Raw genomic sequence first — 17,577 nt, 5'->3', positions numbered from 1 at the left:
GCGAAAAAATCATTTTAGTTTTCCATTGATTCATTTGGAAGTCACACACTTTCTTTTGTATTTAAGACAATTTGACTGAGAAATGATGAAAATATAAAAAGAGCAGAACTTAAGCCAAACAGAACAGAGATAAGAAAGGTGATTTTTAAAACAGTTATTACAGATCAAACGTTTACGGACTTAATGAGAATAAAGGAAAAATGTGTCTAGGTTTCTTTTTCATTGGGATTTTTCTTTTACTTCGTTTGTTTAACCTAACTGGGACTCATTAAAAAACAACAAAAAGATTGGCAATTTCAGAATGTTACAATCCAAATTGCAGAGAAAAGCAGAGATAAATTTTAAATTACTTAGCCTATCAGCGTTTATGTTGTGTTCTTCTCCTCACTGTTAACATCAACAACAAGTGAACTCCAGTAGGGAAGTAAGTAGTGGGCGACGCGCTGAATGGTGACGGCTGCTCCCGGTTGGAGCGCTCCAATCAACGTTGTAGGCAAGGGATCTCCGAGCAAAGCATTGGCGCACATCAGCATGGAATCAGAAACCGATTTCCGATTGTAACCGCCTTCCAATAGGACGGCAACCCGTCCTTCAGCCAGGGAAGTCAGCATATGGCACATTTGGCCGTACCCTTCCGGAGAAACCTTGCAACCTGCAATTTCCCCAAATAAAATAAAAGGAGCTCTATTTAAATGAATGTGCGACATTAGGACGCTTTTCAGAAAAAAATCTTACCACCCAAAGGATCTCCAAGAGCCGCGTCGAATCCGGCTGCCACGAGAACTAGCTGTGGATTATATTGGTTGGCGATCGGCATGATAATTCTTCGAAATGCTGCAGAAGAAAAATTATGTTAAATGTTGTTCTCATAACTAAAAGTTCGTCGAACTTACCTGCTAGATACTCCGAGTCACCCATCCCTTTCTAAAAATAATTGAAAATTAAAATGATGAAAGTTAATCAAAGTGATAGTTAACTTACACTGGAGCCCATGTCGATACTCACGGCCGCGTTCCAGTTAGTGCAGCAAAGAAAGTGACCTTCAAGATTGTGGCAGTTCAATCCCCATGTTATAGAAGTCCGTTGTGGTGATAAAGCGATGACAGGGAGATGCCACATTTGTCGGCAATAGACCAACAGGTATCATCGCGGGTTTATTTGCTGCTACTGCCTTGGAAGATAACCAGTGTTTTACTGATCATATTTTTTTATTGCTAAAGAAATTTTGATGACTTCAAACGAATTAGTCAACTTTGGTTATACTCCCATCCGCGTACTGTTAAAACGGTACTGATTTTGTGTGGTTGCTATAATCATAAAATAGACGGATATATCCTCTAAAATAAATTGTGATCGGCCTCAACTTATTTTTCTTGGTTTATGATATTTAATCAGCTAGTCTCAACCGTCTCAACAAAACCTCTAAATGGTGGTAGCAGTGCTAATGGCTAACCCAAAAAAAAAATAATAATAATAAATGACGGAAATAGATTAGCCACTAGTTTGACGATACAATTACCCTAGGCCTGTTGAGTTGTTCGAGGTAGCTAACTTGTTTGGATATAATAGATCCCAGGATTTTTCATTATAGACATCACAATTAGATTTGTGAAACGCCGAAACGACTTTCATTATATTTATGAATTTTTCTATTTATTTGCGCTCATTCCATCCATTACAGCAAAGGAAATGGTCCAGCCGAATAAAAATTATGGCGGAAATTGTTGATTAGCCACGAAGCAATCAGCAACCGCATGCGTCGTAAAATAATTTTTTGTTCACGGCCGATCAGCCGATCGTAGAGACGACTACGATTACCTCGTCACGTGATGATTTTTCTATTTTTATTGGTTCGAGAATAACACTTGCGAAGCCGCTTATCTCGGATGTTTTTTTGTTTTTTTAAACAAAAAAATTCCTTTTGTAGGTGGGGAACTATAAGCCCTTCGTATCTATATATATAAGAACCCCAGTATTACTAATTTAGCTTGAATTTAACATATGTTTGAGCCTTTTCACCAGGAGAGTACCCCTTGATGGTAGGCTAGAGAAAATTTTGAGTGTACAATTTGAATTTCCTTGCCATCATACATCATACATTGACATCATACATTTTAGCGACGTTGCGACTCATGAAATAATGTAATGTAGCTCAGTAACTGTGTTTGAAAAAGCCAGTAAGCATATATGGAAAGTCGAAAACAATTCGGAAAATTCAACACAAGGATGAATATGTATCTATAGATGTCAAGTGCAAAAGAAGGCCAATCAAAAATGATATAAGGAAAGAGTGATTTCATATTCAATTTCATAAAGTGATAAAGCCAAAATGATTTTCGTTATTGTTTGTGCATTTGTCTTTATTTGCGTCCATTCCAGTTAGTGCAGCAAACGTGTGCGTTAACCGGGTCAATATTTTGACCGTTATTGCCGCAGTTATTTCCCCATTGTAGAAGTCCGTTGTGGTAGAAAAGTTCTCGCAGCCTAACGCCACATTTTCGGGCAAGACTCGAACAGGTATCATCTATATTCAATCGAAATCCATGTTTGCAGTCTTTAAGCGAGTCGCAGTAAGCGAAATCTGTTCATTCCGAGAGAGATAAAATATTCACTATTATTAAAAACTACCTTTGATAAACATATACAATCATTTCAAGTTTTCAACATGTTCAAAGTATAGGTACCAGTCGGTACCAGTGAAGTTAATAAGAACGAAGAGCGAAACGACCACCAGGAAAAGGGAAACGGAAGACATTTTTTGGGGAACCATTGCTGCTATAACAAAATCGAAAAATGACACAAATATTTAAGCAAATTAATTTTATTTATTTAATAATAATTAAAATAATTAAAATAAACAAAATATCGTTTTTTTCTCTCTTATTACCCATATTACTTCTTACCTAGTGGATTGGCTGCTACTGCCTTGGACGCTAAGCCTAAAGTGATTTTTTAAATATTTGAAGAACTTGTGATGAATTCAAGCGAACTAGTCTACCTTTTTATACTCCGACTCATGTAAACTGTTAACATTGTGGCTGTTTTTTTGTTTTTTTAGTGATTGCTTAACCACGAAATAACCGGATATTCTCCACAATTGTAGTTTTGCTCAAAATGTTCGGTGATTGTGGTTTTTTATACTAAATCAGCTGCTCACATAATACAGCGAACCCCCGCAAACCCCCAAAAATTTAAACACTGGCGGTTATTGATTAGACTGTTAAAACGATAACTGATTTTTCGTGGTTGCTATAACCAGCTAGAAATAGACGGATATCCTCCAAAACCGTGATTGGCATATACATTTTCGTGGTTTGTGATAAAATTTTTGTAGATAGTAGCAAATCCCCAAATAAAAATAATATTTTATTTAAAAAAAAACGACGGTAATAATTGATTATAGAAACGAGCAATCAACTATGTGTCGTAAAACTATTTTTCTTTGGATTTTTTTAAATACAGCAAACATGCAACACTATTGCAAAATCTTTATAGAAAAGTAGTAGCAATGTAACAAATTTTCTTCCTAGGAATATCTCGATTGCATATAGATATTTTATCATTCCCAATATTCAAAAGAAAATGAGGTAGCCTACAGAAACAATCAACTTTTTTCACCATCATCAAAGCCATCTCACGAAATAAAAATTTATCACAAACTGTAATTTTCTCGTAGTTCGCACTTTACTAATTACCCTAAGTTTTACGTTTAATGAGAGATAACTTAAACTATGAAGTTGAACTCATCTTCTCTACAAACTGCCATGGAACTCATACAATATAATTACCCTAGGCCTGTTGAGTTGTTCGAGGTAGCTAACTTGTTTGGATATAATAGATCCCAGGATTTTTAATTATAGACATCACAATTAGATTTGTGGAACGCCGAAACGACTTTTATTATATTTATGAATTTTTCCTTTTTATTTGCGCACATTCCATCCATTGCAGCAAAGGAAATGGCCCGGCCGAATAAAAATTATGGCGAAAATTGTTGATTAGCCCCGATGCAATAAGCAACCGCATGCGTCGTAGAAAAGGGGTCTTACCGTCTTAGTACCCCTTGATGGTAGGCTAGAGAAAATTTTGAGTGTACAATTTGAATTTCCTTGCCAGTTTTACATTTTGGCGACGTTGCGACTCATGAAATAATGTAATGTAGCCTAACTCAGTAACTGTGTTTGAAAAAGCCAGTACACTCTCAGTTTTCAGGGGATATTCTAACCCTCTACGACGGATATTCCAGCTTCGAATACCCTTGCTTAGAATAGGTCTAGAATAGGTTCAACCCTATTCGAAAGCTTCGAATACCCATAGTAGAACCCTTATGCGATTCGATTTTCCTTCGAATACCCCAGTATTCGAAGAATCGAATACCTTACCCCATATTCGAATAGAATACCTGGGTGGGCGAATGTTTCATTTGCACATACGGCGTCGGTGTATCGAGTTGCCTCCCAGCACACTTTTTTAAATTTTCAGATTGAAACTTTATCCGTCCCAACAAAGTCCCAACTCCAAAAGTATCAAAACGTATAAATAACTTTATCGATAATACAGAAGATTGATACTGTCAGAACAGCCGTATGGAAGAAGCTCTGATTAGAATGCGAGAGACCCGAGTTCAATACCCAGACGCTCCACACATTTTTTCTAAACTTACACCTCCCAGCAAAACTCTTAGAATAGGCATGGAATAGGGGGTATTCGGGGGATATTCGAACCCCTATTCTAGAACAGGTATGCTACTAATAGAATACCCCCCCTATACTATTAGTAGCAAAAACCAAAACGCTACTAGTTCGAATACACTCGAATACCCCCAAAAAACTGAGAGTGTAAGCATGTATGGGAATTCGAAAACAATTCGGAAAATTCAACACAAGGATGAATATGTATCTATAGATGTCAATTGTCAACTGTCAAGTGCAAAAGAAGGCCAATCAAAAATGATATAAGGAGAGAGTGATTTCATATTCAATTTCATAAAGTGATAAAGCCAAAATGATTTTCGTTATTGTTTGTGAATTTGTCTTTATTTGCGTCCTCTACTCCAGTTAGTGCAGCAAACAAATCCACTGCCGTATCTAGGACCGCAGTTATTTCCCCATTGTAGTTTTCTGTTGTGTTGGAAAAGTGTTTGCAGGCTAACGCCACATTTTTGGGCAAGACCCGAACAGGTATCATCTCTATCTATTGCAAATCCATAATCGCAGTCTGCATAATTCTTAACCCCGTCTTTGGCAGCCCCGTCTTTTTGCGAGTAAGCGAAATCTGTTCATTCCGAGAGAGATAAAATATTCACTATTATTAAAAACTACCTTTGATAAACATACAATCATTTCAAGTTTTCAACATGTTCAAAGCATACCAGTGAAGTTAATAAGAACGAAGAGCGAAACGACCACCAGGAAAAGGGAAACGGAAGACATTTTTTGGGGAACCATTGCTGCTATAACAAAATCGAAAAATGACTCAAATATTTAAGCAAATTAATTTTATTTATTTAATAATAATTAAAATAATTAAAATAATTAAAATAAACAAAATGTCGTTTTTTTCTCTCTTATTACCCATATTACTTCTTACCTAGTGGTTTGGCTGCTACTGCCTTGGATGCTAAGCCTAAAGTGACTTTTTTTAATATTTGAAGAACTTGTGATGAATTCAAGCGAACTAGTCTACCCTTTTTATAGGCCCTACTCCGACCCATGTAAAGTGATAAAATGGTGGCTGTTTTTTTTTGTGATTGCTTAACCAAGAAATAGACGAATATTCTCCAGAATTGTAGTTCGGCTCAAAATGTTCGGTGATTGTGGTTTTTTATACTTAATCAGCTGCTCCCAATAAAACCCGTAATTATTGATAATACAGCGAACCCCCGTAAACCCCCCAAAATTTAAACACTGGCGGTTATTGATTAGACTGTTGAAACGATTACTGATTTTTTGTGGTTGCTATGCTATAACCAGCTAGAAATAGACGGATATCCTCCAAAACCGCGTGATTGGCATACCCATTTTCGTGGTTTGTGATAAAATGTTTGTAGATAGTAGCAAATCCCCAAATAAAAATAATAATTAATTTTAAAAAAAACGACGGTAATAATTGATTATAGAAACGAGCAATCAACTACGTGTCGTAAAACTATTTTTCTTTGGATTTTTTGAAAATACAGCAAAAATGCAACACTATTGCAAAATCTTTATAGAAAAGTAGCAATGTAACAACTTTGCTTTTCTAGGAATATCTCGATTGCATATAGATATTTTAATCATTCCCAATATTCAAAAGAAAATGAGGTAGCCTACAGTAACAATCAACTTTTTTCACCATCATCAAAGCCATCTCACGAAATAAAAATTTATCACAAACTGTATAATTTACTCATCGATCGCAATTTCACTAATTATACCCTAAGCTTATGTTTTATGAGAGATATATAATTTGAATTTCTTTGCTTGTTTTATGTTTTGCGGACGTTGCGAGTCATAATACAATAATGCAATGCGACTATATATATGTGTTTGAATTATTATTATTATTAGAGGGTGTGTTACTCGTCTTAAGGCGAGTGTTACCCGTATATTACAGTCAAAAATATAAAAATAACGAATACAACACTGGACTAGATATGGGAAAGGGAATATGAAATAAACGCACGAAATGGACGGGTGGTAATGTATGGCGATTTATGAAGATAAAGGAAGAGAGAGAAGATAGAATGCTATGAAAGGGGGTATAAAGATGTAGAAAGGCCTCGAGCGACTAAAAAACATCTGACTGGTACCTCTCGTCCTGAGATATGTGTTTGAATAAGCCATTAGGTGTTTAGAGAAAGGGCAACAAAAAGGTTTTAGCATTATATGGAAAGTCGAAAACAATTCGGAAAATTCAACACAAGGGAACACTCTCAGTTTTTTGGGGGTATTCGAGGGTATTCGAACTAGTAGCGTTTTGGTTTTTGCTACTAATAGTATAGGGGGGGTATTCTATTAGTAGCATACCTGTTCTAGAATAGGGGTTCGAATATCCCCCGAATACCCCCTATTCCATGCCTATTCTAACAGTTTTGCTGAGTGGGGTAAGATCAGAAAAAAGGTTTGGAGCGTCCGGGTATTGAACTCGGGTCTCCCGCATTCCAATCCGAGCTTCTTCCATACGGCTATTCTGACTGTATCAATCTTCTGTATTATTGATAAAGTTATTTATACGTTTTGATACTTTTGGAGTTAGGACTTTGTTGGGACGGATAAATTTTCAATCTGAAAATTAAAAAAAGTGTGCTGGGAGGCAACTCGATACACCGACGCCGTATGTGCAAATGAAACATTCACCCACCCAGGTATTCTATTCGAATATGGGGTAAGGTATTCGATTCTTCGAATACTGGGGTATTCGAAGGAAAATCGAATCGCATAAGGGTTCTACTATGGGTATTCGAAGCTTTCGAATAGGGTTGAACCTATTCTAGACCTATTCTAAGCAAGGGTATTCGAAGCTGGAATATCCGTCGTAGAGGGTTAGAATATCCCCTGAAAACTGAGAGTGAAGACAGAAATGTATCTCAAGACGTTAAATGCAAATGAAGCCCAATCAAAAATTATATAAGGATTACATTATATAGATTTCAAACATTTCAAATTCCATTTCATTTTTATTTTTCAAAAGATTAATTTTGAAACGCGGAAATGACTTTCATTATTGATGAATTTTTCTTTATTTTCGCTCGTTCCATTCAGTGCAGCAAAGAAGATGGCCCCGCTGAAGACTGTTGCAGTCTCCTTTAAACATGTAAGTTAATGTAAGTCCGTTGTTGTAAAAAAGTGTTTGCAGGGAGATGCCACATTTTTTGGCGGTAGACCAACAGGTATCTCCGCTATTCAACCGAAATCCGCGCGGACAGCTTTGCGAATAAGCAACATCTGTTCATTCCGAGAAAGATATTGCATTTTCCGTTAGTCAAATATATTATACCTTTGACGCATAAACAATCATTTCAACATGTTTCAAGTCCCTACCGTTGAAGTTAATAAGTACGAAGAGAGAAACGACCAGGAGAAAAGAGGAAGGCACCTTTCTGGAAACCATTGTTGCTAACTTGCTACTACACATTCGAAAAATGAAACAAAAATTTAAGAATTAAGAAAATGTATTATATTTTATTTCATAATTTTTAATATTATGCACCATTTAAAAATATTCCGGAAATAAAAAATTAATTGTCATTTTTTACCTATTGATTTGGAGGCTACTGCCTTGGAAGAAAAGTACTAGTGATTTTTTTAATTGCTGAAGAACTTGTAATGAATTCAAGCGAACTAGTCTACCCTTTTTATAAGTTCCGACCCATTCATACTGTTAAAGGAGCTTCTGTTTTTTTGGGTGATTGCTTAACCACGAATAGACGGATATTCTCCAGAATTGTAGTTCGACTCAGAGTGTTCGGTGTTTGTGGTTTTTTATACTCAATCAAGCTACTCAAAATAAAACCCGTAATTATTGATAATGTAGTATAGCAAACCACAAAAAATTTAAACATTAGCGGTAATTGATTAGACTGTTAAAACGGTTACTGATTTTTTGACGAGGCTAACCAAAAAATTTGACGGAAATTCTCAAAAACGATTGGCATATACATTCTCGTGGTTTGTGATAATATCAACAAAGCCTTCCAAATTAAAAAAAACGGCGGTAATTGATTAGCCACGACGCGCGCAATCAAGAATGCATCGTAAAACAATTCTTAGTTATCGGTATTTTTGAAAGTACAACAAAGTAATTTTCATAAAATTTAATAGAATAGGCTGATGACTTCAGGAGTTCAGGGTTTTACTGCTATTAATTAATATATTCGGGCATCACTGATTTATCAGGGTATTTCACCTGAGCCTGCTGGATTTTACGTGAGATTGTCAAGAAAACCCGAGGTGCCCCTCGTCCGATATAGAGTGACGACGCACAACCGGATCCCATCCGGCTGCTTCAAAACAACATACAGCGAGTCATGGCGTGATTATTGAAATATCTGCCAAATAAGATGACACATGTCAAAATTCTGGTGGCAACTAAATATAAACCTTGGTGGTGGTGAATAGTTGAGTCGGGTAGGGCGTGGCAATATCATCACAGCACATTGAGTCCCGAGTTCGGTTCCCAAAGGGGACATAGTTAGTTCACCATTCAACGGTTAGGTGGCGCCCCAAATGTGAGAAAGGTAGTATGGGGTAGTAACTCATCAATGTATTGGATGCTCGTTGGCGTTGGCGTTACCAACAAAGTGCAATAATGTTAACATGGAACTATTGCATTTGCATCATGGCTTGTGACTTGCATCTAGGCGTTACTTTAGTCACCCGGCATAACATTCGGGGAGGGCTGGAGTTGGTAGCTTAATCCATGGCTAAACTGTATGCAGTTTCTGGGTCTTCTACAAAGCGGCTGAATAGCCGTAGGGTCAGTTCTCTAGATGCAGCCAACATTGATCAAATATTAGTCTACAGAGTGAAACCCCATGTACTTTTCTCATTTTATTTTATTTGAATTTTAAAAATTCTGATTATTATGCAATCTTAGATTCTTCCTGCAGCTGGAAGCCGATAAAAGGTAATGAAAATATGCGGTAAATATGCTAATCTAAGAAGTAAATGCGAGAAGCAAATATTTTTGAGCTTGGTTTTTTATTAACATTACTAAAAGAAGACGCATTTTACTGCGTAAAATAAAAAGAACGTCTGTAGGTAATTAGAAAGGCGTTTCACGAATTTTCAGCAGAGGCTGTGTTCCAATGAGAAGAACAACTACTAGATTGGACTGGTTATTCCGGTTATTCTTCCGCCCTTCTGGATGACGCAACATCTGTATTATTATTATTTATAAAGCTAAATATACTAGCATATATAAATTTAAACATTTCGTACTTTCTGTGAAGCGCTTGAATTTATACCAATTCGTGGGACGCGTCATAGTTAGAAAATTTAAGTTGCTTTGTATTTCCAAATTTGTATTTATCTTTTTACAATGAATCTATATAATAATCAGCGATAATTATGCAAGTTGTTAGACTGTTGCAAATCACTTCGCGCACACATAATTAAATCAATTGTTTCATAAATTGAAATCAAATGAAATGTAAATTTTTGTTTCTAGACTTTCATCTTATCGGCGATCCATCCATTGTTTATGTATGCCGAGACCCGCGTGTAAACGCCGCCTTCTTCACACTTTGCAGGCCCGTGGCTAGTGATTCCAATTTGGACGCCATCGACAATGATTGGGCCTCCACTATCTCCCTGAAAGATGACACGACAAATATTAGTAAGTGGAGCACGCACGCCTGCAGTAAATAATTTTATTTAAAGCCAGTAGAAATGTTATCCCACATATAGACCATTTTTTGTTCCATTTGCTCGACAAGGCTAAAAACCAATTTACAATTTACCTGACAAGTTCCTTTGGTACTTGACGGAACTGTGCATAACTGATACTCGTCGTTGTACGCCACACTAAATTGCTTTTCACATTCTTCCTTGGAATTTACTGCCAGTTCAACTTGCATCATGTTGGGGGAACTCATTCCATCTATAATCATTTATTTGTGGGAAAATGCCCGTTAATATGAGACATCTATCGGCCAATTTAAACAAATAACGTTTTAAATAAATCACTTGCCGGATGATGTCAAACCCCAGCCAACTGCAATAATTCTCTTCCCTGCGTAATCGACTGTGCAATCGCTACATTTTTCAGGTAACTTTATCAGACTTACACCTGGATTCTCGTTCAGGATAACGCGCGTATCCATCTTCAGGATGGCGATGTCATTTTCACCCTAGCGTATGAGGGCCATTAAAAAGAGATGAACACGGAAAATAGTAAGTATCGGAGAATCAGAGTAGACCTACCTTGCCCAACTGATTGAAATCGTCGTGAATTAAAATTCCGTCCATGGAAACAGTTCTTTTAGTGCTGGTCGAATACAGCAACTCGATCAACCCATTTGGTGGAATAGCGTTGACCCCCAAAAAGATTTCGATTTCATTCGAAAGCTCCCTAAGGTTAAAGAAAGACACAAGTCACCGCGTCACTGAGTTTAATAATATTTCGTACTAGTTCCTATTCAAAAGAGACAGTATTCAAGAATTACCCTTGATCGTTGAACAAACAGTGAGCTGCGGTTAAAATGTGCCATTCACTAATCAAGGTACCGCCGCACCAAGGAATTGATAGCGTATCGTTTGTGGTAACGTCATCGATCACAAAACGTCTAATATGAACCTAGAAATACAAAACAAAAACATTAACTGATAGACGTGTACGTTAAAAATAAGCCGAACAACTTGGATTAAAACTCACCATGTATTTGTGTCGTTCACTATCATCAGGGTTCACTTCGGAACCGCCAATTATGTAACCAAACTTCGGAGGAGTCAGCCCATCAACCAACATACCTAGGAAAGCGCAAACAAAGCAAAAGAATTAAATTAGCCATAAAAATACGTAAAAATATGTCAATCTTGATTGCCTATTAGTATAGTAACCTGAATTAGAGCGTTCCAGTCCCATTGCGTCACTAGGATTAACAGACGAGGACATCAGTAAAAGAAATACCTAAAAAAAAAATATCATTAGAAAATTCGTTAAGCGGATGTTTTTTAAAATTACAGGTAAAATAAATTTCCGTGACTGGCCCGCCATGTACGAAGTGTCTAGTTTTAACTTGGTCGACTGATAATAATTACTCGTAAGGAGGAAGCCCCCTTATATACCTTTCAAACTGTGTTAGCGGTAGATTCGTGTTGGCCAGCATGACCTAGATTGCACGATAAAGCTCTATATATTCTGGAACACTCGGAAAACTCGCTACTTCTCAACAGTGATGCAGCATTTTGATATGTGTAGCTAGACTGATACTTTCCCTACAAGCTAAAAAAAGGGGGACAATTAGAATGCAGAGTACCGTAATAGGCATAACAGCGAAAAAATCATTTTAGTTTTCCATTGATTCATTTGGAAGTCACACACTTTCTTTTGTATTTAAGACAATTCGACTGAGAAATGATGAAAATATAAAAACAGCAGAACTTAAGCCAAACAGAACAGAGATAAGAAAAAGGTGATTTTTTAAACAGTTATTACAGATCAAACGTTTACGGACTTAATGAGAATAAAGGAAAAATGTGTCTAGGTTTTCTTTTTCATTGGGATTTTTCTTTTACTTCGTTTGTTTAACCTAACTGGGACTCATTAAAAAACAACAAAAAGATTGGCAATTTCAGAATGTTACAATCCAAATTGCAGAGAAAAGCAGAGATAAATTTTAAATTACTTAGCCTATCAGCGTTTATGTTGTGTTCTTCTCCTCACTGTTAACATCAACAACAAGTGAAGTCCAGTAGGGAAGTAAGTAGTGGGCGACGCGCTGAATGGCGACGGCTGCTCCCGGTTGGAGCGCTCCAATCAACGTTGTAGGCAAGGGATCTCCGAGCAAAGTATTGGCGCACATCAGCATGGAATCAGAAACCGATTTCAGATTGTAACCGCCTTCCAATAGGACGGCAACCCGTCCTTCAGCCAGGGAAGTCAGCATATGGCACATTTGGCCGTACCCTTCCGGAGAAACCTTGCAGCCTGCAATTTCACAAAACAAAATAATAGGAGCTCTATTTAAATGAAAGACATAAGGACGTTTTTTCAGAAAAGATCTTACCACCCAAAGGATCTCCGAGAGCCGCGTCGAATCCGGCTGCCACGAGAACTAACTGTGGATTATATTGGTTGGCGATCGGCATGATAATTCGTCGAAATGCTGCAAAAGATAAATTATGTTAAATGTTGTTCTCATAACTAAAAACTCGTCGAACTTACCTGCTAGATACTCCGAGTCGCCCATCCCTTTCTAAAAATAATTGAAAATTAAAATGATGAAAGTTAATCAAAGCGATAGTTAACTTACACTGGGCCAAGCGATGTTGACGTTGAAGCCCACCCCCGGTCCTGTGCCCACCATATTGCAATCACAGTTCTCGGGGTTGAAAGGGAAGATGTCCAGGCGGTGTAAAGAAATGTACAGCACTCGAGGATCTTCTTCAAACATTTTCTGGATCCCGTTCCCATGATGAATATCCCAGTCGACGATAAGAATTCTAAATAATTGTGGCAAAAAAGCAGTTTAGAAAATTTCTTTGCTAATAAAATTTTTAAAGGGACCTTTCTAGCTGATGGTTCTCGATGGCGTATTTAGCTGCTAACGCCGTATTGTTGAAATAGCAAAAACCAAAAGCCTCATCCTTTTCCGCATGATGTCCTGGTGGCCGGATGACGGCGAATCCACTACGACTTTCGCCGCTCAAGATGCTTTCGACGACTTGCAAAGAAGAACCAGCTGACAGCAGTGCAGCTTGGTATGTTTCCGGGCAGAGAAAAACCGAGTCGTATTGTCGTTCCAACGCGGTGAGAATCGACTGCTTCTTCTCTGAAGTCGCGGATAGTTCGTCGACGTAATCGGCTGTATGCAGCCAAAGTAGCTCCTCACGGGTGGCGATTCGAGCATCCAGTTGGAAACACCGATCTAACACTCCGGACTCCTGAAGTTTCTGGTACACGGAGGTGATGCGAGCAGGTTGTTCCAAATGGCTCCTTTGTCCAAATTAGCCGTTGAACCACTCTTTTTATACAATTCGTCTTTAAGAAATATTATTACTTACGGTTGTTTAACGTTCCGATGAAGCGCCATTCTTTCGTCGTAGACGAAACAAACTCGATGTTTGGGGACAAAGCGACGCGTTACTACTAATTTGTCTTCATCCCGTTCTTTAACCAGACGATCAGGTGAAAGCAAAACCCTCGACGTTCCGTTTTTACCAGAATTTCCTACAATTTAAATTACATAATCAAATTTAATTAAAAACAGTAATGAGTACACTGCAATAGTAAGATACAAACCAGAAGTTTTGCAATTGATCGTTCTAAAGATGGTCGACTCCTTGTTCTCTTTAATTTCCGTAAGGATCCTATGATTACTTCCGACTAGACGCCTGTCTTCTTCCAGTGACGTATTTTTCTGCTGCAACAACACTCCATCGACTAAATTCTTCTCGGGTTTAATTGTTAAGTTAACTGAAGTCGCTTGAAAATTTACTGTTTGATTTTCATTTTGTTTTTCAAATCGGTCTGAACTTAGTTTTTCAATCTCGTCTGCCAGGTCTGCAATAATTGCTTTAAATTTTGCTATCTCGTCTAATATCGGAATCAGGCAATCTTTTAACTGGGATGAAACATTTTCACTGAATTGTCGGTTTGGTAGCATCCTTTCATCCTCAGATTTGTCAAAGTCATGCTTTGATTCTTTTTCTAAACATTTATAGGATTCTTTGACCTTGGAAAGTTCGTTCATAGTTTCTTCTCTTAGATATCGGACCCTTTTTAATTGCTCCTGTAAATTTACCAAAATTTATATATTTTTCTGTGACATGAACAAATTTATTGTTGTATTACCTGTAGGATATCAGTTCCGGTCGTGAATTTCTGGACACTCGCATTATGCTCAATAAGAACCTGATTTTCTTTACTGATCCTTGCACCAAGCTCTTCCACCTCTTTTGTTTTTTCTGCGAAATCGTCCTGTTTCAAAACGAAATAATATATCTTTATTATCTAACACTCTTCTGAAACTAACAGGTTCAAAAACCTCATTTTGCCGATGTAATTTGTTGCTAGGCACTCCTTTAATATCACATTTTGTTACAAGTTGTGTATCAATTTTCTTATTTTTCATGGTCCTATCAAGAGATTCTGTAACACCCAATGGAGTTTGTAAGGCAGAAGCGTTCCTATTCAGACACAACTTTTTGGGAAGTGGCTCTTCACTGATTTCGGTTGGTGGGTAATGGAAAAAATATGAAAATTTTGAAATCGAAGCAAATGCTACAATATCCTTATGTTGAATGGGAATTTGCTGATGCTTTGGAACAAAGACTTTATTCAAAGCAATGCCGTGTTGTCCCTGAGAAAGTGATCTTGGTAAGACTATATTTAATAACTGGAAATAATAAGATAGTTACCACACTTTCAAGAGTCCACTGGCTATTGTTGTTGCTGAATCTAAATATGGCGTGCTTGCGAGAAATGATATCATCAAAAATACAGTAAGAGCTATCTCTTGATCTCCCTACAGTGACCTACACAAAGTAAAAACAAGTTTATGTTGTGAAACTATAAACCACAATTGAGAAACTAAAATTTATTACTTCCACATTAGAATTCAATGTAATACTTCTGTATTCATCATTACAAGAACCAATTCTCTGAAGAACAGCCACAAAGGGGCTTGAAGCCATGCTGAGTTTTGAGAAGATAACACCTTGGTTAAACCGGATTTTGAATTAAACTTTACAAACGCAATAAAATAAAGAAAAGCAATTCTTTTTTTTATTTTGGAAAGCTTTCCAAGTTTCCTTTGAGTTGATGATGTTAGGTGAGGGTAAAATCTATTGCACTCCGGAGTCCGGAGCGCTCTAGTGTCAAAAGTGGCTATTGCACTCCGGAGTCCGGAGTCCTCTAGCGTCAAAAGTGGCTATCGCACTCCGGAATGGAAATATGTAGTACTTTCATTTGGCGACCGATGGCATTCTGTTTCTGTGTTTTGAAATTTGAATGGTTTAGATTTGAATTCTTTGGAAATTCAAATAAAATGTATTTATAACAACCAAATATATTTGAATATCACTAATAAATAAAAATAGTCAGTGTATAGAAGGAACTTTTATTTCGTTATCGTTAACTTAGCTAGAGTAAAATGTCCAACATTGAATCAGTACCTTAAAATTTAAATTGTAAATATAGTTAAGTGTCTTGCAACAGGAATAAAGTAGAATTTATAAACATTTCAATTCAGGGTGATATTTCTTGTTAACCATTTCAATTTCTTGCTCTATTTTCTCAGTGTTATTATTTATATTATATCATTATATTCAAAGTAAGGATTTAAACACGCTATAAACGCACAACATAGTGAGTCACCCTCTGTCGCCCCCTTAATTGCCTGAAGGTCGAGCCGGAGTTCTCAGAACGTGGCTTCGAGGGGTTCTTTGTGACCTTTAAACGCATTGACCAGCAACTCACTATTTCTGCTGATTGACACGTAACGTGTGATTCAGCGCTATATAAACCATGCAATGCCCGTGTCTCTTATTCCAATAAACTAACAGCTAAACACGTCTTTCATATCTTGAAACAAAACAATACAAAACTAAGTTAACATGCAGATGCAGTTTATTTTATTATAGTGAGAATATCAAAAGACTGAATTTTAACTGAATTGTGAGTGCGAAAAAATACTTGGAATTTTCGTGTTCAGTTTCACTCGGTGCTTTGTCATCACATGAACGAACTGACAATGAAAAAGTAATTGATTTAAGAGGGGAAAGAATTGGCACATGGTGCGGCGTCAATCAAAGATCCTTTAAGAGCGGGATATGGAAGCGCCTTGTCCTTTGATGATGGGTTGCTTTAGGTTCCAACGCCGCGGAGATAATCATAAATAAAGTTAACCAACTCCTCTTTTTGGCTACCAGTATTTTGTAACATCTATCTCCCTTATATAATAATGTTGGAAAAAGAATATTCCTCAATAGAGTTCATTATTCTTCAATAGAAACATGATACCTTTTTTTCAAAATGTCAAACACTAATTTCTTGAGGCATCAGGTTTGTTTTTCATTTGGTGAAATCGCAAAAACTCATCACATGCTGTTGACCTGTTGTACGATATTGTAACAAAGGTGAAACCACAGATCAGTGCATAACTCCCTCTTCTTTCACACTATACTTGAAGCTTGAATGAAAGACAGACTCTGAACTCAGGCTGAATGGTGTTTATGTTAAACACAGAATCAGTCGTTATTTGCCATTCGTCGCCATAAATTTCCGGAGTGCAATAGCCACTTTTGACACTAGAGCGCTGCATTCGCAGATTCGCAGATTCCAGCGTTGCCGGATTGAGCACTCAGCGCATAGCAGGCATAGATAAAGTCATAAAGACGACTGGTCTGGACATGGGCATGGAGAGATGGTTTCCAGTCTCCATGTTAAATTTCCCATAATAGTCTGGGTTCTGGGAGCTGGTTGACCAAAAAATGATTTTTGTTTAGCAAAAGGTTTGAGGCTAAAATGTGGTTAGGGGGGGGGTATGACACACACGAAAAGCCACGTCTGTCGACTTTAGTTTAGAAAATCAAATTTTTACATTAAAAAATAGAGAAACATGTGAATTATTATAATCCCGGTAGACAGACGTCGATATCTGAGCCCTTGGGGGCACCAGTCGTCGGTGTGTAACGGTTTTTCACGAAATGTCAGTCGTTATTTGATACCGGCAACGCTGTTTCGGATACCGGCAATGCTGTATCCAAGGCGCTTATTTTTAAATAACTGGCGTTTCTTAGGGAATATAATGACTAGGAATTCATTAAAACTGGTTATTTAACACTTATAAATCAATTTAGTAATTGGATTATGTTTAATTAATAATTAGCTGCTAAGGCAGCATAAAAACGATATGGTGGCAGCTTATTTAAC

At 37.2% G+C, this 17,577-nt stretch overlaps 3 protein-coding genes and 3 long non-coding RNA genes across 8 annotated transcripts; 1 reads left to right on the top strand and 5 right to left on the bottom strand.

Moving 5' to 3' along the window:
* Nucleotides 1–222: 222 nt before the first annotated feature.
* On the bottom strand, nt 223–15,594 carry LOC124349477 (histone deacetylase HDA1-like). Of its 2 annotated transcripts, none has more exons than XM_046800125.1 (11): nt 15,249–15,594; nt 15,063–15,179; nt 14,690–15,004; nt 14,497–14,622; nt 13,945–14,434; nt 13,707–13,872; nt 13,210–13,638; nt 12,956–13,145; nt 894–924; nt 736–834; nt 223–652 (listed from the first exon to the last, which is right to left on the bottom strand). In XM_046800125.1, exons 1-11 carry the CDS (start codon nt 15,336–15,338, stop codon nt 366–368), a joined length of 2,340 nt encoding a protein of 779 aa, XP_046656081.1. In that variant the 5' UTR covers nt 15,339–15,594; the 3' UTR covers nt 223–365. The 2 variants fall into 2 exon arrangements, with proteins under 2 accessions (XP_046656081.1, XP_046656080.1); XM_046800124.1 differs by lacking the exons at nt 223–652; nt 736–834; nt 894–924 and adding exons at nt 12,005–12,630; nt 12,710–12,808; nt 12,868–12,898.
* Nucleotides 2,501–3,013, bottom strand: LOC124350212. Its single transcript, XR_006920465.1, has 3 exons — nt 2,904–3,013; nt 2,695–2,775; nt 2,501–2,581 (listed from the first exon to the last, which is right to left on the bottom strand). It is a non-coding gene; the product is annotated as an uncharacterized LOC124350212 (long non-coding RNA).
* LOC124350120 lies at nt 4,876–5,728 on the bottom strand. 2 transcript variants are annotated; one of them, XM_046801139.1, is made up of 3 exons: nt 5,590–5,728; nt 5,372–5,452; nt 4,876–5,274 (listed from the first exon to the last, which is right to left on the bottom strand). In XM_046801139.1, exons 1-3 carry the CDS (start codon nt 5,711–5,713, stop codon nt 5,036–5,038), a joined length of 444 nt encoding a protein of 147 aa, XP_046657095.1. In that variant the 5' UTR covers nt 5,714–5,728; the 3' UTR covers nt 4,876–5,035. The 2 variants fall into 2 exon arrangements, with proteins under 2 accessions (XP_046657095.1, XP_046657096.1); XM_046801140.1 differs by having other exon boundaries at nt 5,372–5,449.
* LOC124350246 lies at nt 6,809–7,742 on the top strand. The gene is made up of 2 exons (XR_006920566.1): nt 6,809–6,916; nt 7,548–7,742. It is a non-coding gene; the product is annotated as an uncharacterized LOC124350246 (long non-coding RNA).
* On the bottom strand, nt 7,548–8,376 carry LOC124350331. Its single transcript, XR_006920784.1, has 3 exons — nt 8,237–8,376; nt 8,022–8,107; nt 7,548–7,925 (listed from the first exon to the last, which is right to left on the bottom strand). It is a non-coding gene; the product is annotated as an uncharacterized LOC124350331 (long non-coding RNA).
* On the bottom strand, nt 10,052–11,610 carry LOC124349905 (mast cell protease 1-like). Its single transcript, XM_046800838.1, has 7 exons — nt 11,541–11,610; nt 11,356–11,450; nt 11,147–11,277; nt 10,905–11,052; nt 10,672–10,831; nt 10,442–10,581; nt 10,052–10,292 (listed from the first exon to the last, which is right to left on the bottom strand). The coding sequence occupies exons 1-7, from the start codon at nt 11,593–11,595 to the stop codon at nt 10,146–10,148; spliced, it is 876 nt and encodes a 291-aa protein (XP_046656794.1). The 5' UTR covers nt 11,596–11,610; the 3' UTR covers nt 10,052–10,145.
* Nucleotides 15,595–17,577: the final 1,983 nt, after the last annotated feature.

This window comes from Daphnia pulicaria, chromosome 7 (genome assembly GCF_021234035.1).
Source record: "Daphnia pulicaria isolate SC F1-1A chromosome 7, SC_F0-13Bv2, whole genome shotgun sequence".
Classification (NCBI taxonomy): domain Eukaryota; kingdom Metazoa; phylum Arthropoda; class Branchiopoda; order Diplostraca; family Daphniidae; genus Daphnia; species Daphnia pulicaria.
This window is presented reverse-complemented; position numbering and strand designations above follow the sequence as displayed.

Coding starts and splice junctions, on each gene's coding strand:
- LOC124350120 (XM_046801139.1), bottom strand. CDS start 5,713: ATGGGTCGGAGTAGGGCCTATAAAAAGGGTAGACTAGTTCGCTTGAAT. Junction 5,453..5,589: donor AGTAGCAGCCAAACCACTAG/GTAAGAAGTAAT, acceptor ATTTTGTTATAG/CAGCAATGGTTCCCCAAAAA. Junction 5,275..5,371: donor CGTTCTTATTAACTTCACTG/GTATGCTTTGAA, acceptor CGGAATGAACAG/ATTTCGCTTACTCGCAAAAA.
- LOC124349905 (XM_046800838.1), bottom strand. CDS start 11,595: ATGTCCTCGTCTGTTAATCCTAGTGACGCAATGGGACTGGAACGCTCT. Junction 11,278..11,355: donor GTGAACGACACAAATACATG/GTGAGTTTTAAT, acceptor TTGTATTTCTAG/GTTCATATTAGACGTTTTGT. Junction 10,832..10,904: donor ATTTCAATCAGTTGGGCAAG/GTAGGTCTACTC, acceptor CTCATACGCTAG/GGTGAAAATGACATCGCCAT.
- LOC124349477 (XM_046800125.1), bottom strand. CDS start 15,338: ATGGCTTCAAGCCCCTTTGTGGCTGTTCTTCAGAGAATTGGTTCTTGT. Junction 15,005..15,062: donor AGTGGACTCTTGAAAGTGTG/GTAACTATCTTA, acceptor TCACTTTCTCAG/GGACAACACGGCATTGCTTT. Junction 13,146..13,209: donor GAGAACCATCAGCTAGAAAG/GTCCCTTTAAAA, acceptor ACAATTATTTAG/AATTCTTATCGTCGACTGGG.